A 25,220-nucleotide genomic window follows, 5' to 3' on the forward strand; every position below is an offset into this window, starting at 1 on the left:
TATTTTAAGTTTTCTCAGCATTTTTCTCTTAAGTTAAATCAATTAAAGGGTTGTTTGGGGGTGAAGGGGATGAGCTCAAAAATCGAAACTATATAATTTCAAGAGCTCATAAATAGCTCGTAATTCTGCTGCAAACACCGATTAATTATTCCTATTTTTAAGTAGTGGGGGGCTGACTCAGCCCCCCCCCCCACTAAGGTATCAAATTCCTGCTCAGTGGAACGAGCTCAAAATTTTTAGTTTGCGGAATATGAGAGCTCATAAATAGCTCATAAATCAGGGCTATTTGTTTTTTGATTTTTGCAAGTGGGGGGGGGCAGCTCAACACGGGTAAGAACACATACTTCCCCTGAGCGAACCTACCAATAACCTCTTGGAACACATTTTTTTCCTGATGTACCGTTAAAAAAAAACAAAAAAAGTACTTAGCAGATTTTTTATTTTTTTTATATATATTCTAATACTTCAGTACTTATCATAAAGGTTACCAATGTACAATTTACTAAACTTTTTGAAGAGTATCAGTTCCACATAGTCCGGGATATTTCGGATTCCTTGGCAGTCCTCCACAGTTTGAAGCAGGTGGTCCTTGCTCATACAATGGTTTCGCGCCAGCGTTTCCTCCTGGTCCATAGTTGCATGCCATGTACCAAGTTTCCCAACCATCTTCTAAGTATTTAGTAATACCGCAGCCCACATGGTTAGTGTCAGCCCATACTATTTGTGTATAGTGTCCGACCTTTTTTCCACTAAAACAATAGAATAGTTACCGTTCGAAATAAGCCACAATAATTTAAGTTGTAATTTAAGTAAAAAAATTTTAACATTAAAAAATGTGTAAAGATTTGAAATATATGTCAATATGTATTTATAAAAATATATCAAAAATATGACAAATATTTATTTATCTGAGCTATTCTGAAAATTTCAGGTGTCTAGGTAGTCCGGAAGTATGTTTAAAATGGATAACAAGTTACTTTACTTTTACTTTTTGGGTACTGGGTGCACTGTGATGGGCAAAGTCTGCATACTCTCAGATGATCCACGTTCTGTATTTGCCCACTCTCGTGGTGCCCCATTTAATGAGGTTCTGTTTTACATGGGCAACACCTGTGCGTATGCGGTTGAGTGTCCGCCAGGTTCTCCAGTCCAGGTTCATTCGATTAGGTCGCTCTGCGTGAACAGTTCGGGTGATTCGACGCTGAAATTTCTCATAAACCTTTTCCTTGATTTGAGTCGGCTGGTTACTGGCGGTTCGTCAAGCCCGTATAATTGGTGCCTTTCATGGAAAGTTTGCCTGAACTTCTGCACATATTGTGAGGCGCATCTACTGTCGTCTGGTGATGCGAATCCAGCTGCCCGGTACAAGAGGGTTAGAGGGGTAGGCTTCATACAATCGGTAGTTATTATACATGTTTCATTTAACGCCGTGGTGAGTTGTTGGGCGTGTTTAGATACTAGATCTACCCCAAACGGGGCAAGCATATTTCCCTGTTGAGAAACATAAGGCCTCAGCTGTTGACTTTAAGACCTGGGGGTTTGCATCCCACATGCTTCCAACAAGTTTTCGGAGGAGGTTGTTTCTCGTAGAAACCTTTTGTCTTGTGCTCTGACAGTGAAATGTATGTGTTAGTGACAGATCTAGTATCACTCCAATATATGGGGCCTATCAATATGTTCCAAGCGTTGTCCCTTCCAAGAAACATTCAGTTTTACATGCGCCAGATGGTTGTTGAGATGGAATGCACATACTTGGGTTTTAGTAGGATTTGGCTTTAATAAGTTCTGTTTGTAGTAAGTTGACATCATTTTTAAAGCCTCTTTCATTGTCGACTCTACTTGCGTGAGTGTTTTCCCCTTTACGGCGATACTAAGGTCGTCAGCATAAACAAACCTCTCAGTATGGGGGTGCATTGGTTGGTCGTTGGTGTAGATGTTAAATAGGGATGGCGCCAGAACGATTCCTTGAGGTAGGCTATTTTTTTGGTTCCCCATCTGCTCTTCTTTTCGTTTAGCACAACGTAGAAGCGTCTGTTACACAACAGTGATCTAATGATATTTACCAGGTCATAGTCAAGCACAGTGTTATAGATTTTAGTTAGCAAAGTTCTGTGGTTTATCGTATCATAGGCCGCTGCGAGGTCTATCAAGGCTACTCCCACTACCTCTTTCTGCTCAAACCCCTCCTCCATGTACTGTGTTAGGTTCAGCACTTGGTCTGTGCATGATTTACCTGACCTGAAGCCTGCTTGTTGTGGGATTTTCCTGGACGCGGTTCCAAATGAGGCGTTCATACAATTTCGAGATAACAGGATAACAATATTTCCCAGACATAGTGACAAAGACCAATAGTCGAGGAAATGAAGCATTTTGGCTCGCAATTTTTTCGTCCAGCATGGATTTACTTGAAATTTTCACAGAAGGTAGGGAACAGTCCAAGGATAATTTTCTATATCATGCTGCTGTACGCTAAAACCTTGGGGGTAGTTGCCACCCCATCTCGGGGGTGGGATTTTTTTATTACATTCTAACCATGTAAATCGATGTAAAAAGTAATTTTAAGAAAAAAATGTTTTTTACATTTTCTTCGTAAAACTAATATTTTTCGAGTTATTCGTGGTTGAAAGTAACAGTTTTTCGACGGAAAATCGACTTTTTTAAAGGGTTTTTTGAGAATAACTCGAAAAATATGCATTTAATCAAAAAAACTAGAGATGTAATAATTGTATCTTTTAGTAACACAAACGAAACTGTTTTTCTATAATATTTTTACGACCAATACAAACCGAGATACGGCATGTTAAAAATGAGCTTTTTTCGTCAAATGCATAATTTGAAATAATCAAAGCCAAATAACGGGAAAACTTTGCATTTTCCAGGAAAACTTACATGATGTTTTTTAAGCATAAGATAAGATCTTAACAAAAAAATTATAAAAAGTTTCTAGCATAAAAATTGAGTAACTTATGATAAAAAAAGTCGGTACCTCTTTTTCTCTACGAAAAAAACAGTGAAAACAACCCCCTAACTACCCTTGTAACTGAAAATTAGTCTTCGCCTTTCTGTAATTCCTTTTATATTTATATTATCAATACACCCAAAAAGTTTGACCTATTTAAACGGCCTAATTTTAGAAAAATTGGAGTTTAAAGAAATATTGATTTTTTCCAATTTTGCATTTTTTATAATTTTCTTCAAAATATCTCCAAAATACTGGAGATACGAAAAAAATGATGGACTACTAAATTGCAGCTTTTTTAATACCTAAAATTTCCTTATGCATAGATTTTCATTGCAGTGAACAATTAGCGAGATATAGCTGTTTAAAATATCTGTTTACGAGCAAACATCCCCTTATTCTAGCCCTTTAAATCCACCTCAATTAAAAATTAAGGGATCTTACGGAATTTAATTTACACAGTCTTATTACTCTTCAAAAATTCAACAAAACTGTTATTGAAAAAACTTTTTATCGCCAAAAACGAAGGAGCTATGTTTATAAAACTAATTTTTTTTTTCGAAAAATCCGAATAGTCCCCTTATAGAGCATTTTCAATGTACCTATATAATACCACAGAGCCGGTTCGTATACTGGATGACTAAAAAACTATTTTATGTGTATTTTATATATTTGTAAATTCGTATTTTTGTGTAAATAAATGTTTTTGTAATTCTTTCATTCTACTTTTTTTCTGTATAGATCTATTAAATTGTTACTTATAAAAATTGCAATGTTATTAAGGGTGGTTTTTAAGGGTTGAAATATTATGATATTATATCCTAAAGCATAAAACAATCATTATTTAACCAGTCAAAACCAAATTTTACCTATATTAAAGTTTACAATGTTTTTATATAATTTTTGACAATAAGGGTAGTTTACACCCCTAAAAATAATCAATGTCCTTGAGCATGATATAGAATATGAAGTACAGGGTAAGATGATCCTAACCCCAAATTTTTATGTAAATTGATGCAAGCCGAAATTATTCTTTTAGGATAAGTACAGTTTTCATATATAGCTCCAACAAGGGTGGTTTTAAGGGTTGAAATATTGTGAAATTATATCTAAAAGCACAAAACAATCATTGTGTAACTAATAAGAAGCAAATGTTGACAATATTAAAGTTTAAAATGTTATTTTATAATTTTTTACAATTAGGGGTGGTTTTCACCCTTAAAAAACCAAAAGCGTACAACGGCTTAATATAGAAAATGAACTAGAGGGTGAAATGAGCCTAATCCCAAATTTTTGTATAAATCGATGCTGGACGAAAAAATTGCGAGGTTTTGCCATTTTTCCAGCTTCATTTCCTCGACTACAAGTGAAGTATACAAAAACGTTTTAATAATTGTAAAGACTTACTGGGTATCAAATGATTTAGCCCATTCTGGTGGGTATATTTTGACTTCGTCGTACCAACCATGGATTGTTGAATTTATCATTTCTCTTATAGTAATAGTTTGCCCTATGAACTGTTCCTGCATGATACTTTGGCCGACCCAATCCCATTGAGCTAAAAAAAAAATAATGAGGAACACAAAAAAGACAAAAAAATTTTTTGACGTATTTGACAAAGTAAACGGATCAGGGTAAGATTTAATCCTCACACTGTATATAGGCTTGAAAATCTTCTTTCACTGCCTGTTCCAGAAATTCAAAAGATGTATTGCTAGAACGAGATCTATAGCAATTATTATAATATAGTCACTGACTTTTTGTTAATATTTTTTACATTAAAAGAGAAGGTGTTTTTTACCAAGACTGTCTTACCAAATATACAGGGTGATGAATCATCAAAGAGACCATAGAAAACTCGATGGAAAATTCTAAACTGTTGAATTCCGGCTTCCCTAATTATTTTACATCAAAAGTCATAAGAAACTATTTGTAGAGGACTGAATTGATCTGTATTGAAAAGAAATGTTAAAATCGTTCGAATTCAACACATTCCAAAATTTTGCAAAAATATAGTAGGTACATTTACCTATACCCCCCAAATCGAATTAAATCTGTTGGAATTCTGTTGGAATTTTATCTAGATCAGTGATTCCCAAAGTGGTCCAGGTGGATCGCCAGGGGTCCAAGAGGGATTCAACGGGGGTTTACGTTGGCGTGAAGTAAAAATGGGGGTTCACGAGTTGCAAGTGGGGGTCCACGAAAATTTTATAGCGATTTGGTATTTATTTAAACAAATTTGCATTTTTTATTGTAAAATATTAATGGAAAAAATAATATTTTAATAGTAGTGACTCAAAAATGTTATTATAATGCATCATAACAAGTTATTTTGATTAAAAACAAGTTTTTGATCAAATTTTAGTGTAGAAAACGTTAAAATACCGTTTTTTACAATTTCCTCCATTTCCAAAACACATGTCTTTCGATTTGACTGAAAATTTGCCCATAGATAGCCAAAACAGAGGACTTTAAGTGGTTAAAATAATTTGTATCGTTTTACAATACAAAAAAAATACGTGGAATAATATCAGAGTCAAAAATATAGGCGTCTACTGTAAGTACAATTCATTCGGAAAATATCGACCATACGAAACAAATGGTTAAGAAAATTATAATAATTATTGTAAACACAATTTATTTGGTTCAATTTCAGTTACTACCATTTTTGTCGAAAAGTTGAGAATTGCGGAGAGCAATTGCAACTGCTATCAAATCAATCAGGGCTTATGCTCGCGCCTTTACCGCATACGTACTACCTGAAATATTGATTTTAGCAAAAACATGAAAGAGATAAAAATTGTATAAAATTTAATTCTCTCCATTTTTGTATAGGTATATTTTTGTTATAAAACTAATAATAAACGAGATAATTCAATAATTATGCTGTAACTGTCACTCTTTCCCCCATAACTCGGAAAATATCGACGGCACAAAAAAATGTATAATAAATAAATTATACGAAATCATATTTTCCACAACTTTAGTCCTTACACTTGTTGACGAAAAGTTAAATATGGCGGAGATATTGAGCAAAAACGGTTCACCTTAATTCGCGATTTTAAATTTACACTACTATTGACCCCCTTAGATTAGAAAAATAGAATCTTGCTTGGGTAGCTCGGCATGCAAGATCAAATGCTAACCCGACTGTACTATATAATTTTGACTCTTTATTGCATGTAACTTTTCTTGTATTGTAAAACTATACAAATTCTTTTAACCATTAAAGTCCTGTGTTTTGGCTATCTGTGGGCAAATTTTCAGCCAAATAGAAGAATATGTATTTTGGGAATGGAGGAAAATGGAAAAAACAGTATTTTATCATTTTCTACGCTAAAGTTTGATCAACAACTTGATTTAAAACAAAAAACTTGTTATAATGCCTAATAATCACATTCTGGATAACCCTTCTCTTAAAACACAATTTTTTCAATTGATAATTTACGATAAACAATGCAAATTTGTTTAAATAGATTCCAAATCACCGTAAAATCGCTTAAAATGATATTTTGAGAAAAGAAAAGAAGACGAAAAAGACCTTCAATGTCTTATTGTTACCCCCTACTCCCATGTTTTTCATTGGAAGTATGATAAAAATGTAGCAGCAGAGGGTCTACCGAAAGCAGTATAATTTTTAAAGTGGTCTACGAGAAAAAAATAGTTTGGGAACCAGGTTATGAATGTACAGGGTGTAACAAAAACACAGGTCATAAATTTAATCAAATATTCTGGGACTAAAAATAGTTCGATTGAACCTAACTTACCTTAGTACAAATGTGCACATAAAAAAGGTTACAGCCCTTTGAAATTACAAAATGAAAATCGATTTTTTCCAATATATCGAAAACTATTGGAGATCTTTTATTGAAAATAGACATGTGGCATTCTTATGGTAGTAGTATCTTAATAAAAAATTATAATGAAATTTGGACACCCCATAAAAATTTTATGGGGGTTTTGTTCCTTTAAACCCCCCCAAACTTGTGTGTACGTTCCAATTGATTTATTATTGTAGCACCATTAGTTAAACACAACATTTAAAAAACTTTTTTGCCTCCTATTACTTTTTGAAAAGGTCAGTTTTTATCGAGATATTTTGAATATTTGTCAAATCCATCACATATTTGTATATGGCTAAGTACGATTATGGAGACTTGGTAATAATATGAAAATTTAATTATGATTTACATTTTTAGGTATATTTTGAACCATATTAAAAAAGAAATCACATCTCGATAAAAAGTGCCTTCTCGAAAAAATACAAGGAGGCAAAAAAGTTTTAAAAACACTGTGTTTAACTAATGGTACCGCAGTAAAAGTTTAATTGGAATATACACAAACATTTGGGGGGTTTAAAGGAACAAAACCCCCATAAAATTTTTATGTAAACATATTAAAAAAGAAGCCGCAACTCGATAAAAATTGCCTTATCGAAAAAATATTAAGAGGTAAAAAAGTTTTGGAAATATTGAATTTAACTAATGGTACCACAATAATAATTTAATTGGAACGTACACAAAAGTTTGGGAGGGTTAAAGGGAAGAAAACCCCCATAAAATTTTTATGGGGTGCACAAATTTCACTATAATTATTTTTTTAAATTTTTCTGCCATAAGAATGCCACATGTCCATTTTCAATACAAAATCTCTAATAGTTTTCGATTTATTCGAAAAAATCGATTTTCATTTTGTAATTTCAAAGGGCTGTAACTTTTTTTATGTGCATATTTGTACTAAGGTAAATTAGGTTCATTCGAACTATTTTTGGTCTCAGAATATGTGATTTAATTTATGACCTGTATTTTCGTTACACCCTGTATATTGTAGATTCTCCCATTGTATGCTATTTATCGGCCTGTATTCTTTATAAATTTGTAAAAAAAAACTCAGGCAAGGCAATGAATAGTCATCAAGGATTCTGCATTCCCACCTATAGACAACCTACTCTTTCTCTATAGTCCCTGGCCAAATTATTAGACGCACTATAAAATTTTATAAAAAATGTTAATTATGAGCTGATACTAAATAGGTTTTTTCTATATACCAGAAACAATGTATGTTATTTGGTTGTCCATTTAATTGTCTATATTTTATTACCAATAAAACATCATTATTAATGAACAAATATGTATTTATTGACTCTTAAAAGAAAACAGAAATAACGGCAATTAAGTGTTAATATTTTGTTGAGCCACCTTTTGCCGCTATTAGACCTTTAATTCTGCGCGGCATACTATCAATGCAAGTCTGTACTGTTTCTTGCATTTGAGGATGATGATTCCACACGTAAATTATTCTTTCTAAGAGCTGCATTTTGTTTGTAATCATGTCTTTAGCCACTTCTCTTTTCATCAACTCCCAAACGTTTTCTATGGGGTTCATATCGGGGCTATTACCCGGCCAATCCAACAGATATTTTGTTCTGCCAAAAAAGCTTTGACAGACCGTGCTGTATGGCAGGGAGCTCCATCTTGCATAAAAATGAATGGTTCCCCATTTGGAAACCAGTCTTGGAGCTGTGGAGTCAACCGCCTTTGCAAGACATCTTTGTACTGGTCTTGCCGCATCATTCCTTGTACCACGTACAGACGTCCAGTACCCTTGCCGCTAATGACTGAACAAATCATTACTTTTGTAGGGTGATTCACAGTCTGAACAACACAGTCAGGATGAAAATTTTCTCCATGACGACGACGCACAAACTGAGCTTTGTTTTGCAAAATTTCAAATGTGCTTTCATCACTGAAGCAGACCTGCCAACAATAGAAAAAAATTATGTGCTGGTCTTTATGTTGGTTAAATGGTTAAATGCATTATTTGTGAAAGAAATGTGAAATATTATGCAAGAAATTATGAACTTATCGACCTCCAGAAGTCCACATCTTTATCACGCAACTGTTTGGCCCAATTCAGACGCTTTGCTTTCATTGCAGGTGTTAACTTTGGCTTCCTAGCGGAGCGGCAGGCCATAAAACCCAAATCTTTTAATTTTCTTCGCATAGTACGTTCAGAGGCATTCACATTGACATCTTGGAGTTGCGATTTTATCAATTTTGTGGTAGCAAATCTGTTTTCCAGGCAAATTTTCTTTAAAGATCTTTCTGACCTTGGAGTGAAAATAGGCTTTCTGTCGCATTTTTTCTTTCGTTTTGGGCTCAATTCTATCCCTAATTCAATCTGCTTCTTTATGCGTCGTACACATTTCGCGGTTTGAAAATATTTTAGTATTCACTAGGGCCTTTATCTCAGCTTTTTTATGTGGTGAAAGATCGCATTTTTTACCAATGATGAAAGCGTACAAACAGATTATTTAAAATTTGCACACGAAATAAACAAATAACTGCGTAATATAAAACTGTTTAATAAACAAACACAGCACATAACGCCACAGAGACACGTTCGCAACTGAAGCACCTGCCTGCGAACTGTGCGAACGCGATGGGAGCAGGAGCAGGTTTACACTTGTTTACGTTCCGGCAAGAATTTATTAAGACAGTGTTGCCAGTGTTGCCATTTATGACATATACGAAATACATAATAAATTTCCTGAATAAAAATCCATTTCATGTATGTTTGTAAGTGAAAGAACTGCATATAAACTCGAATAAAACATCAAATTATTAAAAACAGGAGTGCGTCTAATAATTTGGCCAGGGACTGTAGATAGATGTCGCCAACTGGTCTGTACGCGTCTAATATTTTATTATTTTGCTTAGTGGGACAGCCAGAATTAGTTCGCTTCGGGATACACCACAGGCGACTCCGAAGACGCTAAAAAGCAGAAACCTTGGTCAGCCGGTGGTGGTGGCCTCGAATCGAATTTGATCTAAAGCTGCCTTTCCCTGTTTTAGTGATTTTCCTTTATGTATAGAATTATATTTGCTGTAATTTAAAATAAACAAAATTCCAATTATCTTTTATGTGTTTTTGGACTAGAAAACCTGGCAGTAGTGGCCACCTTTCCATAACGACCAATAGTTTTTTTCGTTTTCAGTGGCCGTTATTGACAGTTTTTACTATAAAAAAGAAGATTTAGTCGTTACTTACAAGTACTTCTGCATGTGTCATGATGATACACGCATTCGTTAGTATGACACTGTGCTATATACTCCAAATCCGTATTGTAGCTCTAAAAATATTAAAAGTTATTAGATATATAACTTAATACAATATTAAAAATGCAAAACAGAATGTTAGCATATCAAATTTCGTCTTTATTATTATTTATTCTGTTCTTTGGTCAGTCTATCTTATAGAGAATTCTCTTATATTACCGACAACATCCAGGAAAAAACCTTATGATACTATCCCGCCATGGTAAGTATTTGGTCTTATATTCAGTATACTCTCAAAACTAACACCAAATTCTGATTTTATATGTACGTTATTTTAAATTATAAATAATATTAATAATACATAGATATACATATAAATAATACTAAAATATCAATGATGTACTATCCTCGATATGTTATTGACTTAATAATCGTGGTATTTTTTTCTATTGACTTCCTCTTTTAATATTTTAAGCACATTTGGGTAATATTAGTAATATTTTTTATTTTGACAACGACATCCGATTTGGGCGTCGAAACGTTAATAAAATTATTTTTCCAATTTAATTGTGGCTTGTTTCCCATTCAAAATATTTAGTTAATTATATTATCAATAGTTTAAAAAATGGGAAAAGTTCATTTAAAGTTCTATTTAAAAAAATAGGGTTGAAACTAGTTAGACTGCTTTTGAGCTTTTGGCGCTCTATGAACTAAATAAAATAACATCTCTGGTTTCTCTTCACAACGAAATGATTATATATTATTATTTTATTGTTATTTAGTGCAAATACTTATGTTAACATAAAATTTTCACCTATTTTAGTTTATTTTTATAAATATTTACTTACTAATAATAAAATTGTTTTCTATTAAAAATCCACAAGAAAAAGAAAATGTTTTTCCTGTAGTTGGCTGTATACCATCAATCACAAAAATTGGAAAAGATTTGTTGTGATGTAGCCTTTTAAAGGGATTTTAATAAAATTTTATACCTTTTACAAAGGATTTTTTCCAATTTTTGTTTTCTATTACTTCAATATAGCGCGCCCGTGAGTATATTGTCACAATATTGATCTTAGATCCAGTACAGGAGGTACAATTATATACTCACCATTGCTTGCATATTCGTAGCTGAAGGTTGAGGCCCTATGGTTTCATGTCCAAGAGCAACTCTGTTCCTTAATTGGTTGTGAAGGTCTATAATAAATTGTCTGTCTTCATTAGTCATATACATTGCTTGGAAGTTTTTGCACGCTGGACCTGCCCCACAATCCTGTAAGCATTTTTAATAAAAAACAAAAATATCAGCAATACGAGGATAATATAGAGGGTATCCAGAAACTCTACCGACAAACGAATACAGGAGATTCTTCAGATAATTTTAAGAGAATTTAGCCTAATTCACCTAGTCCGAAGATAGTTCCTAACAGAGCTAGAGCTCTTTGAAGATGGCGTCTTATAATTAGTTTTTCCTAAATACCTCCAGAACACTTCTATTTGGAAAAACAAAAATTGGTACACATATTTATCTTCCAGAGACAAGTCAATTCCATCCATTGCGAATTTCTAGTTTTAATTTCTAGAATTTTAAATTTTTATTAACAATAAATAAAATTTAAAAACAATTAAACGTTGTTTATTATTACAGTCATACAGGTTGAAGGTTTACATTTTTAAGATACTCAACTGAAATTTAAATTTTAATCGCGGCCTACTGCGAATTCACAAACAGGGTAATTTTTCTATAGGTATTTTACTTCGCGTTAGCTAGATATCGGAAAAAGTTATTTGAAAAAGTGCCTACTTCCAAATCTTATTCTAACCCTACATACCAAATTGCATGACAAAATTCGCACTTTTAGTTTTTTCAGTATTTGTAGTCAGGACCCTAAAATTCGTCTGTCCCGTGAATTTTAAGTTTTAGGATCCTGACTACAAATAATGAAAAAACTAAAAGTGCGAATTTTGTTATGAAATTTGGTACGTGGGGTTAGAATAATATTTGGAACATCTTTTTCAAATAACTTTTTCCGATATTTCTAACGGGAAGCAAAATATCGAAATTTTACCCTGTTTATGGAGTCGCGGTAGGCTGCGTTTAAAATTTAAATTTCAGCTGAGTATCTTAAAAATGTGAACATTCAACCTGCATAACGGTACAAAACTTCACATTTGTATTTATTTTGATAGCCAAAATGTATGGCTGTCTTCGTCTTGAATGCGACACACTGTATATATGTCATTTCCTTTTGTAAATAATTTGGTTGTTGAACCATAAAAGGATAGACCGTTCTTTAACAAAAATTTAATGGTTGCTATCGCTGTTATTCGTTGAAAAGGGTTGCCCCGATGTGTCTTTTCTTCTAAATAACTTTTTCCCATTAATGTTCCAATTTTTCCTGCTATACTACTTCTCTTGACTAACGTACCAATTGATGAAATATATTCTGAATATGAATATGATGAATATTCTGAATATGATGAATAACAACTGTCCTATTGATATTCTTTCAGTCATTAAGTTTATTTATCGAATGTTAGAAAAATAATAATTTTCGTGGAAAACAGTTTACAAACGTAACAAGGCTACATTTAGTACTGTACACTAACCACTCACGAAGAATTTTTCTCCATTAGCTTTCATGTCATAAAAAATTGCACTTTGCAAATGTCTGGTTTTATTATTATCCAGTTGTGTAACACATTCACTAATATTATCAATGTATTGATTCGGTCGATTATTTATATAGCCCAATAAATGACAGTTTTAGAGTGTAATTTCCAGGGGCAACTCCGAATTGCATGAAAATTTGGATTTAGGTTCTACTTACCCTCCACTTCAAAGTTGAATTTGTGCCGTTGGTTGCTTTTACTTGGGGGGTGACATTTACCCCTTCTCGGGGGCTGAAAAACGCGTGTTTAAAATGAGGCCGGAAATGGATAAATTGACTTATTTTAAGCACCTTTTGTTCTATAAAGTTTTTTACGTAAGTCAATACTTTTCGAGTTATTCGTGATTTAAAATGTTGATTTTTCGACAAAAAAAACTACGTTTTCAGACCGTTTTTCCCAAATAACTGAAAAAGTAAATATTTTATCGAAAAAAATATTTTTAGCAAAAGTGTAGCCTATAAAAAAACGAAAAAAATGATGTAGCAGTAAAGTCTACAAATTGAGTAGGAGCAAAGTTGTGACTCATGAAAAATACGTTCTTATTCGTCTAATTCCAAATCGAATAATTCAACACGAAATCACCGAAGAAAGAAGCGTTTTTCGGGAAAACCTTATTAACATTTTTAAAGTATCGAAAAAAAAAGCTTATTATTTGTTTTTTACAAAAGTTTACAGCATCAAAAATAAACGAGTTACACTGAAAAAAAAAGTTGGCCCCTTTTTTTGGTAAAAAAAATCGTGAAAACCTCCCTCTATTTAGCACCCTAAATGAAATTAATCGTTTGGCTTTACCATCTATTTTATCTGTAAGTCTGATTGGTTTGAAGTACTTATTTTTGAAAATATTTGGTTTTATAGTAAAAAAAAAATTTCTAAAAATTTTTGAAAAATGTCATTTTTTCAAAATAACTTAAAAAGTATTAGTGATAAGAAAAATCTTAAAGAGTAAAAAAATGTAGGTTTTGCTATTATAAATATGCTAGTTTATTTTGTTTCTCCGTAAGACAAAAATTGGTTAATATATGGCTGTTCAAAGTTTGCATACACTCATAATTAGTGACCCATTCAAGCTTTCTCAATTATAACCCTTTCAAAAATAAACACTTTCAACAATAAACCGGTGAGACTAACAGATCATATAAAAAATAAATAGGTAAGTAAATTGTTTGTAAAGCGGTAGCGATTAATTCCATTTGGGGAGCTAAACACGTCGAGATTTTCATGATTTTTTACAAAAAAAAAAGAGGGCCAACTTTATTTTGAGCGTAACTCGCTTATTTTTAATGCTAAAACTTTTGTTAACAATTAAAACAAAGCTTTTTATAAACACTTTAAAAAAGTTTAAATGGGGTTTTCCCGAAAAGTGCTTAATTTTTCGGTGATTTCACCTTAAAATATTCGATTTGGAATTAGACGAATAAGAACGTATTTTTCATGAGCTACAACTTTGTTTTTATTTGATTGATAGACTTTACTGATACACCATTTTTTCGGGTTTTTTATAAGCTACACTTTTGCTAAGGATATTTTTTCTATAAAATATTTACTTTTTGAGTTATTTGCGAAAAACCGTCTGAAAACGTAGTTTTTTTGTCGAAAAATCAACATTTTTAATGGCAAATAACGCGAAAAGTATTGACTTACGTAAAAAACTCTATAGAACAAAAGTTGCTTAAAATCAGTCAATTTATGCATTTCCGGTCTTATCTTAAACGTATGTTTTTTCACCCCCGAGAAGGGGTGACTGTCACCCCCCAGTAAAAGCAAGCAACGGCACAATTTCAACTTTGAAGTGGAGGGTAAGTAGAACCTAAATCCAAATTTTCATGCAATTCGGAGTTGCCCCTGAAGATTACACGGTATCGCCGAATTTCCCGTTCATTTACTGGGCTAATATTTGAGGCCTATAGAATCAAAACCGGCTAGATCCATGTTTTGAAAATTTTCAGGAGGCTAAAAAAACATTAAAAATGTAAATTTTCCAAAAAGTATCCGGCATTTCTCAGTCAAAGGAGCACAATAAATATCATAAAATGGCACACAAATTTGTCATTTTTCTGCATGCCCCTTACATCTTCAGAAATTTATACTTTTAGTTTGGATTTACATAGCAGAACGACAAATTTAGGATTTAGCAGGTTTTGATTCTGATGTGCTCATTTATAAGATATTGTTGAAATTCCAGATGTACCTAAATGTTTTGGTCAATCCCCTATATCGTTAGGAAAAGAGTTATTGACATTGTCGTTTTCTATAGTAGATGACGGAGATGTACTTGTGCAGGTGAAGTCGCTTGAAAATCAACAGTGGAGTCATCATTATCATTTCCTGTTCGTAAAATGAAAGAATTTTGAAAATTGATTTTGTTATTGTAATAAAAATAAAATTTTTACGGTGATCTTTCCGGGCCCCATTAAAATGCGGGCCCGAGGGCAGGTGCCTCACGGGCCTAGTGGTAAAATAGGCCCTATACGTAAAGACTTAATGCAAAGTAAGTTACTGAATCGTGAGTCTAAGCTTAGAATTTACAAAATAGTAATTAGACCAATGGTCACATATGGATGTGACACGTGAATACTATTCTTCTTATAATATAGAAGAAGAAATCTCAAATAGATTAATGTAAGCGAACAAGTGTGTTTATGCATTAAATAGGTTACTAAGAAATAATTGCATATCAAGAGGTGCCAAATTAAGAATACACAAAACGGTTATTAGGCCTATACTAACTATAAAAAATATTTGGAGGAAAAATGGAGAACGGCATTTGAAAAGGGGAAAACGGAAAGTTATAGGGGTCCAGTGTACTGCCAACTACAATTGGAGGACGTCAAAGAAGAGATCGACCGAGACCAATAGCCCGATCAAAGAACAATCTGACCCCAAAAAAAAATTAAGGAAGGATGAAAATTTGGGAATATGTTACAAGTTAAAAAAAACAAAAATAAACCTTTTTTTAAACACTTTAAAAAAGTTAAAATGAATTTTCCCCGAAAAGTGCTTCGTATTTGTGTTATTTCACATTGAAATATTCGATTTGGAATTTGACGAAGAAGAACCTACATTTCATTAGCTGCAACTTTGCTTCTACTGTGTCTGCAGATCTCACGCATACACCATTTTTTTCATTTTTTTATAAGCTATATATTTATACAATATTTTTTTCGCTAAAATACTTACTTTTATAGTTATCTCCGAAAAACCGTCCAAAAACATGTTTCTTTTTTTGTTAAAAATGAACATATTCACTAGCAAATAACTCGAAAAGTATTGACTTTGTAAAAAAACTCTATAGAACAAAAGTTGCTTAGAATTAGTCATTATATCCAATTCCGGACTTATTTTGAACGTATTTTTTTTCACCCCCGAGCAAAAAATTTCACCCCTTATTTTCCAATTTTTGTAAAATGGAGGGGATGTAGAATTGTAAACTTTTTCTTATACAATAATAGACAATTTCAACTACCTATTCCCAAATTTTCATCCTTCCTTTATTTTTTTGGAGGTTTTCGTAAAATTTTGTGTTCCTTGATAGGGCTACAAGGTGGAAAACAGATGAAGAAGATGACCTAAAAAACTCAACTTCACAATTGGACGTGACTTCATCTGTGAGAAAAGAAGTCGCCTTAATTTAAGTTTTTTTTTAAATATATTATTGTTTGGAAATTATTTAAGACACACTGTATAGTATTACAAAGTATAGTCAAGGAAGAGTAATAAAATTATCAATGTCAAAGAAAATAATATCAACAAAGTGAATGAGATGTACATATTTTTATGAATAAAAATAATAAAGAATATAAACAAAAAATAGTACTACTTACATATTTTTGTCGTTCACACAAGGTGTGTATGCCTTTTTTGCATTTGTACTGACACCAATCATAGTCGGTCTTCGCGGTATGAAGCACGAAAAACAATAACAGAAATGCTACGCTTCTATTCATTGTTGCAGTTCCCAAACCTTCGAATGTTTCTGTTGTGTAATACTCATCATTTGTTGTTTTTATATACCTCATCATCTGCTTATCAGTATCCTAGGTATGCCCTTAATTTGGGCTTTTATCATTATTGGCATTATTATTGACTATTATTATAAAGTAAATTGTTCATAATTATAAAGCAGTAGGTTTGAGTCGAATAAAAAATTCGTTTGCATAATGTAAACTATTCTACTTTTCATTAGTTATTTATTTTTATTTATTAACTGCTACATTCTTTTGGATACCAAAGATATTTTAATAAGTTAGAACTGATAGTATCACATTCAATAACGTAGATTAGTTTCTATTTTTGTATCTATTTTATCAACTGTCCATGTGCTTTGTTTTATAGACCATGTTTTATCTTTCCATTTTTTTCCTGTTAGCTAATAATTCCAATATTCCATTCTTAATAAATTCATTTATATTATGTTCTTCCACCTGGACCATTGATTTACTTCGTGGTTTTACACTTTGTCTTCAAAAGCATGTTATTCTATTGTCATCTCTCCTCTTGAAATTCAAATATTATACCTTGCTTCAATTCTTTTTGAAGTACCTTGTCCCCCAAGAACATTGACAACCAGTGTCGCAGGATCTTTACTTTGTCCGCACCAACCCTAAACAGTATCTTCTTCATCTTCCTTTATACATCCCTCCATCCAATGGCACTACAGCCCAAACCGTGCCTTGCCCTACTTCAGCAAGCTTCTCCAATAATTTCGATTCACTGCTGTTCTTTTTCATGAACACGTTTTTAGGAGGTTTTTAACATCCTCATCTACTTCGTCTTCCCATCTCTTTTTTGGTCTTCCAACAGGTCTATTTCCTTGCATTCTTACATTTAGCAATTTTCTGGAGATTCTATTCTCATGCTTGTAACGTGGTCGTTGCGTTTGTTGCTCCAGGTAACAAAAATTCAGCCAAAGACGGAAGGTTCGCTTTTTAAGACATTTATTTAGAATCAAAACATTACAAATGATCAGATAATTAACCTTAATTACTACTCGTTAATTTCGTTAATAAAATATATAATTTATAACCTACGTATCGAACATTAGGTTCAGGTTGATCTGCAGGGGCGTAACAAAGGCCCCCGCAGCATGAAGCTTGCGGGGGGGGGCCAATGTGTCAGGGGCCACATCTTGTCGTCTAAAATATGTAAAAATGTGTTATTGTTATATTATTTTGTGCATACATACGCAACGGTTTTTAAGCACTGCATTATTGAAAATGAAGTTGCCCATCAGATAGATACAATGTATCGTATGTATGTATTGTATGTATTAATAAAATTGTAGATATCTTCGCTGATAGTAGTGCACGAAGAAAGTTGTTTATCTCATAGAATAATACTATAATGTAATAATGTAGTCATTAAATGTAAGTTATCATAAACAGTGCATGCATACACTAATAGCGCAGTAAATGACCGTTTTAGAGTGTAATTACCAGCGTCACGACGTATTTGCTTGGCAATTTGGATTTAGATTCTACTTATCGTCCACTTCAAAGTTGGAGTTGTACCGTTGGTTGCTTTTACTTGGAAGGTGAAAGTCACCCCTTCTCGGGGGTGAAAAATATACGTTTAAAATAAGTCAGGAAATGGATAAATTGACTAATTATGAGCAACTTTTGTTCTATAGAGCTTCTTTATCCAAGTCAGTACTTTTCAAGTGACTTGCAAGTGAAAATGTTTATTTTTCAACAAAAAAACTATGTAGGTATATAGGCGGATTTTCGCAAATGGGTAAAAAAAATAAGTATTTTATCGATTTAAATATTATCGAAAAATTATCGAAACAATATTTTTAGCAAAAATGTAGCTTATAAAAAACAAAGAACAAATGGTGTACTTATTCATGAAGTCTATCGACACAGTAAAAGGAAAGTTGTAGCTCATGAAAAATTGTTCTTAATCGTTCAATTTCAAATCGAATATTTCAACGCGAAACAACCAACACACGAAGCACTTTTCGGGGAAAACTCATTAAAACTTTTTTTAATGTTCAAAAAACAGCTTTATTTTTATTTTTTATAGCATTTTATAGCAAGCTTCTAGCAGCAAAACTAAGCATCTCAAAATTAAGTTGGCCTTTTTTGCTAAAAAAAAAAACGTGAAAATCTTCCCCTAAGTTGGATCGGTTCCAAGTTATTATTTTTGTAAATATTCCTTTTTCCAAAATAACTTAAAATGTATTAGCAAGGGCGGATCCAGAGAGCCCCCCTCGAGAATTTAAAATAATATAAATTTAAATATTTGCGGTTCAAATGTTTTTAGTTTTAAACAGATATCCCGCTTGCGAGATAGCCATTTGAATGACAAGGTAGCAAAGCGCTGCTTTTCCTCCCGAGAATGAAGTTTTTCTTAAAAGCCCCTTTTTTACTGCCGAGACGGCAGTAATCATTCAAGGGAGGAAAACGCACTTTACTCCCATGTTATACATATGATTTTTCCACCTTCCTCAAATAACAAGTCATTTTTTCATTTTTAAATAATTTATTTATGGAACTAACTAACATAATTTATTAGAGAACTAAAATTAATAAGTACGTACAGTACCTATAACTATCAACTGACACAGATAAGTCAAATTATTAATGTAAACCTTGTTAAATCAAAATAACAATTTACTGTTTTTTACCATTCTGCAAAATACAGGTTGTTCTATAAATAAACGTTAAAATGTATAGATGCTTCTTCTTCTTCAAATGCAAATCCACTAATGGATGTTGGCGATCACGTTTTCCATTAACTCTCTGTTTCTTGCAATGTGTATCAGAGATTGTATGTCGTTAATCCCTGTCCATTGCCTTATGTTTCGGAGCCAGGACATTTTCTTGCGTCCTATTCCTCTCCTGCCTTCAATTTTACCCTGGATTATAAGTTGAAGGAACTGGTAATTTTGCGTTTCCCAGGATGTGACCCAAATACGCCGTTTTTCTTTTCTTGATGTTTTCGAAAAGCTGACGTTCTTGGTTGATTATTTTAAGGACATCCACATTTGTGACTTTCGCCGTCCATGGTATCTTTAGGATACGGCAATAAAGCCACATTTCGAAGGCTTCTAATCTGTTTATATCCCTCGTTTTGAGTGTCCAGCCCTCTATGCCATATAGCAGCACCGAGTGCAAGGTCGAACTCTGAGCAGGTCAGTACCTTCCTGAATTTTACGATAGCTTGTCGAGCTTGCTCAATGCGACATTTTACTTCCCTGTCCGATGCCCAGTCTTCAAAAAGCCACGTTCCTAGGTATTTGAATTTGCTCACTCTCTCAATGGACTTAGTATTCAATGTTATGGTGGAGTTTTCAAATGCATCCAAGTTTCTGGAGATGATCATGAATTTGGTCTTTTTGGTATTAATCTCTAGTCCCATTCGCTTACTGTATTCTCCGATTATAGTGACAAGTTTTTGAAGATCTTCTATGTTGTCGCAAATTAAGACAGCATCATCAGCGTATCGTGTGTTGTTGATCAATACTCCATTCACTTTGATTCCCATCTCTGCATCTTCCAAAGACTCTTGAAATATGGCTTCCGAATAAATGTTAAATAAAAGAGGGGAAAGCACACATCCCTGCCGAACACCCCTTCTTATATGTATGGATTTGGATATAGAATTGTCTATTTTTAATTGTGCTGCCTGATACCAGTACAAGTTTTCAATGCATCTTATGTCTTTTTGGTCTATATCAAGCTTCTTGAGGATCTGCATTAACTTGTGATGTTGGACACGATCAAACGCTTTCTCGTAGTCTAAAAAGCACAGGAATACGTCCTTCCTCTGATCGTAACAATTTTGGACCAACACCTGTGTTGCTACTATTGCTTCTCTTGTTCCCAAACCTTGCCTAAACCCAAACTGAGAATCACTCATGTCCCATTCACATTTATTTTATAATCTTTGATGTAGTTTTTTAAGAATATTTTTAAAGTGTGACTCATCAGGCTAATGAGTCTGTGATCTTCTCATGATCACTATAGATGCTGACGTAATAGAAAATATAATACATATCGTATAGGGCGTCAATAAGTTATTTCATCAATGACATACCATGACGTCACTTTAACTTTTACTCCCTAGGGAGTAAAAGTACTTTGTCTCCCTAGGGAGGAAAAGTATGACATTGCTCCCTACAATCAGGTCAGGAAAAGCATACTTTCGGTAGAGGTAGGTGGAAAAAATGTTTTTAGTTTGTGCTGAACGGTAGTAAAGGTTGTGCTGAACGAGATAAAGTTTTAGGTAACCTAAGCTATGCATGTATCATAAAAAAAGTTCATGGCCCCCCGAAGATTGGTCTGGGATCTGCCCTTGAGTATTAGTGATACGAAAAATCTCAAAGAGTAAAGACATGTAGGTTTTGCTTTTATAAATATTTTGGTTTTATTTTGTTTTTCTGTAAGACAAAAATTGGTTAAGATATGGCTGTTCAAAATTTGCATACACTTCTAATTAGTGACTCGTTAGAGTCCTTTCAAAAAGTTACAAATTTGCATTTACTTGGTCGATAGAATTTATTTTTGTATAAGCTACATCTTCGCTACTTACTTACGAATACTTACTTTTTGAGTTATTTGCGAAAAACCGTCCAAAAACGTGTTGTTTTTTTGTTGAACAATGTTGAACATTGTCACTTGTAAATAACTCGAAAAGAATTGACTGACTGGACCACTTAGATGGTGAAATTGAAAATTACACGGTATCGCCGTATTTCACGTTCATTTACTGGGCCATAACAAATATAAGTTTTTGTTACACATGTCGCATTTAGTAATTTTTTAAAAGGGGCCCCATTTCCAATTCTGCAGGGGGGCCCCGACGGATTTTGTTACGCCACTGTTGATGTGACGATATCTGGTACATGAATGAATACTACCGACGATCGCGTGGATTAGGAATTACATTTATTAATATGAAACGGACATAAGGAGAGGAAAGTTCGCTCAGCTCGCCAGCGGAAAAGACATTTAGGGAAATACGATCAACGCTCGTAAAAGGAGTCGGATTCGTTCAACACATCAAAACGACGGCGGAAAATAGTCGGGATATCGCACCTCTTATACATCGTTGTTATTTGTTACTTATTTATTATTCTTCGATCAACGATCCAAGAATAATAATCAACTAGGCTTTTCGTTCCGACTTTTATATCGTCCAAGACGGTACAAAAACACGTTTTACTTAATTTATTGGCGTACTCGATAAAATTATATTATCGTCACTTGCTTGTGGACCACGTGCCTTGCCAACCGTAATCTCTGCAGTTTAGTGTATTGGGCTAGAGTTATTTCGATTTATTGTTGTTCGAGTTCTTTTGAGAAGCTTCCTTAGTGCTTATTTTTTAATTCTCCTTACAAGTGCATGTGTTTCATTTATTATGCTTTTATAATGTTCGTACGCTTGTTGTATCTTCTTTGATATGCACTTCAGATAAGCTTTCTTTTACTTTCATTCTCTTTCACCTCTGTACGGACTCACGAAGATGAAAACTATTTTAATAAGGAGATAAGAATCAAGCAGTAGATGGCGTGGGCTTATTTTTATAATCAAAAATCTAGGATCACACAATGTAATCGAAAAAACACATTCAAATTAACCATCGTTATAACTACATGGAAAATTATTTTGACCTATGCTCCAGCATCAGATCACCAAGATACGGTAGTAGAGAAATTCTACGAAAAAATTAATGAAGCAATGATGGCAAACAAAGCAAGGTATGTACCTAACCTCAATTAGCGATTTCAATGAAAATATAAGGAAAGAAGGAAAAGAAATAAAACAAGTCTATAATAATTGTTTTCCTTAATAAACGGTCGTAATATTTTACATTAAAGTCTTAAAAAGATAAGTATAGTCACATAAGGTATGGTTTTTAAATTTTAACTAGAAATAAAAATAAACCAAAAAGTTGTTGCCTGGGTTGGCTGTATACCATATAGTTAAACAAACTCTAACATGAAGTAAAACCACTTCTATCTAATAGGTATCTCTCTCTCTCTCTCTCTTGTCGTTTCACCATTACTGAGGATCGTGATTTCTTCCAATATTCCTAACAATGTTTTTCCATTGGTCTCTATCTTCAGCTGCTCTAAGAGCTTCGCAGAATGAGTTTCCAGCTGAATGCTTTCTTTGGTCAGACCATCTAGTTGGTGATCGTCCTCTTGATCTTCTCCCCGGAACGTTTCTAGAAAGAATTAATCTCTCCAATCTGTCGTCACCTCTGCGAACCACGTGACCAAAGAATTGCAGAATTCGTTGCAGACATATTGTGGACAGCCTTTTTTTAATATTGAGTTGGTTTAGAATGGAAACGTTTGTCATATGAGCTGTCCAATGTATGCGCAGCATTTTTCTCCAGCACCACATCTCAAAGGCATCAATTTTTTGGCGCTCGCATGCGCGAATAATCCAAGTCTCTGCTCCGTATAGAAATATTGAGAATACAAGGGCATTCACCAGTCTCATCTTGATATTTTGAGAGATAGATCTGTTTTTTCAAACTTTAGTTAGGCGACTCATCGCATTTTTTGCCATACCAATACGTCTCCGAACTTCTGCTTCACAGTTACCATCGTTAGTTATACTAGACCCGAGATAGATAAAGGTGTTTACTATCTGGTATTCCTGTAACATGTTAGTCAGTTGAATAGTGTCGAATCTGTCGACCACCATTATTTTTGTCTTAACTTTATTGATTTTCAGACCAACTTTATTGCTTTCGTACTCAACTCTTCGCAGAAGATCAAACATTTCTTGCTCATTTGCTGCTATAAGTGTAGTGTCATCAGCAAATCTTAAATTGGAGATTTTCCTACCAGCTACTGTTACTCCACCGGCCCATCCTTCTAAAACCATACTCATGATATGTTCACCATAAATGTTAAATAAGTCAGATGACAACACGCATCCTTGTCTAACACCTCTCTCGGTCTTGAATTGGTTTGAGAACTTCTGATCTAGTCGCACTGTCGCTATATTAGACTGGTACAGATTTTTAATAAGTGTCACCAGGTGCATTGGTGCGCCCATTTCTATTAAAATTGACCCAGATTTATCCATCATACACAATCAAATGCCTTTTGGTAGTCAACGAAGCATATAATCATAGGTACTTGGAATGCTCTAGTCTCAGGTTCAGGATTTGTTCCCTTGTACCTTTACCCTTTACAAACCCCGCTTGTTCCTGAGGTATTTGGTAATGTAGATAGGTTTTTAATCTGTTTTTGATGATATGCAACACACGATTTTACTAGCATGTGTTATTAGTGACAGTGTGCGGTAGTTTTCACATCTGGTGGTAGTTTCTTTTTTGTGTAGTGGGATATAAATTGAGATACACCAATCAGATGGCCATTTTCCTGAATTCCAAACAGCGACACAGATAGAATGGATGATATGTAATCCTTTGTCACCTAGTAACTGTAGTATTTCACATGGTATTGAATCGATGCCTGGGGATTTATAGGTATAATTTACTAAAATCTTACAAATCCCAATGGATTGAATAAAATATGTTCATTTAGCACGTTTTCGGACCTATCAGTCCATCATCAGTGAACTCATATAGTTGCTAACTAGCCCCAGAAACAGACAAGGGCTATTATAATTGAATCTACATTATAATGTAAAATTGAAAAGGCTAAACGCCGATGTTAATAGATAAATTCTGGGAACATGGTGAAATCCTAATCGAGAACTTTAACCAACCATCTTGGGCCAACAATGTCTGCCAAGTGTCAAAAGAGTTCCTTATAAACTTTTTTATTGTTAACTATTAACTTTTTATTTTTTAATAGGTATACTATTAAATTCTCAACTGGCAGCGACCACCGCAAAATAGAAATAAGTAAACTAGAGACGCAGAAATCTAGAAGAAAACCAACGGCTATTGACCATAGCAGAATAAGACAAAACGCAGAAGAATATAGACAGACTTTAAGGGAAAACTACAAACAACAAGTAGCAAAGGAAGAGTCAGAAATTAATAAGATTAATGAAGAAATGAAAGAAAAACTCTTGGAAGCGGGAATGAAAACTGCCAAAAAACTAAGAACAAAAGAAAATAGATTAAGTAGCGGGACAGTTAAGTTAATGGAAAGTAGACGAAAACTAATAAGCGAAAATAAAATAAACACAGTAGAATACGTAGAACTAAACAAACTTTTGAGGAGAAAAACCAGAGAGGATCTAAGAAAACACACTGAAAATGAAATCGAGAAAGTAATTGAGAGAAATAAGGGCCTAAAATGCTTACGACCAAATTTAGGGAAACCACTACTCATTTCAGTATAGGATGAAACAAGACGGGAAGAGAGGAGAAAAGATGAGATATCAGAAGAAGTAGAAAGGTTTTATAAAGAACTATACACCTCAAAGAAAACTATACATCTCAAAAACGAGAAAGCGTTCGATACCATGAACCAGCAGAAAATGTTAAAAGCATTGACAGAATGCCGAATAGATTATCGCTATACTAACATGATAAAATATATCTACCACAACGCAACGGCTAGCGTAAGACTATCTGATCAACAAACAAA

General features: G+C 33.5%; 1 protein-coding gene across 1 annotated transcript; it reads right to left on the reverse strand.

Annotated features, from left to right (window-relative positions):
• Positions 1-422: 422 nt before the first annotated feature.
• On the reverse strand, positions 423-16,709 carry LOC114326619 (venom allergen 5-like). Its single transcript, XM_028275042.2, has 5 exons — positions 16,515-16,709; positions 11,129-11,290; positions 10,010-10,091; positions 4,367-4,517; positions 423-749 (listed from the first exon to the last, which is right to left on the reverse strand). The coding sequence occupies exons 1-5, from the start codon at positions 16,707-16,709 to the stop codon at positions 503-505; spliced, it is 837 nt and encodes a 278-aa protein (XP_028130843.2). The 3' UTR covers positions 423-502.
• Between the last annotated feature and the right edge of the window lie 8,511 nt (positions 16,710-25,220).

The sequence above is a fragment of the Diabrotica virgifera genome, chromosome 9, assembly GCF_917563875.1.
Source record: "Diabrotica virgifera virgifera chromosome 9, PGI_DIABVI_V3a".
NCBI classification, from domain to species: Eukaryota; Metazoa; Arthropoda; class Insecta; order Coleoptera; family Chrysomelidae; genus Diabrotica; species Diabrotica virgifera.

Excerpts from the sequence above, each read along its gene's own strand:
- LOC114326619 (XM_028275042.2), bottom strand. The coding sequence starts at position 16,709 with ATGAGGTATATAAAAACAACAAATGATGAGTATTACACAACAGAAACA. Across the intron at positions 11,291-16,514 it reads TGTGTGAACGACAAAAATAT|GATTGTGGGGCAGGTCCAGC; the intron begins GTAAGTAGTACT and ends AAATGCTTACAG. Across the intron at positions 10,092-11,128 it reads CTACGAATATGCAAGCAATG|AGCTACAATACGGATTTGGA; the intron begins GTGAGTATATAA and ends TAATATTTTTAG.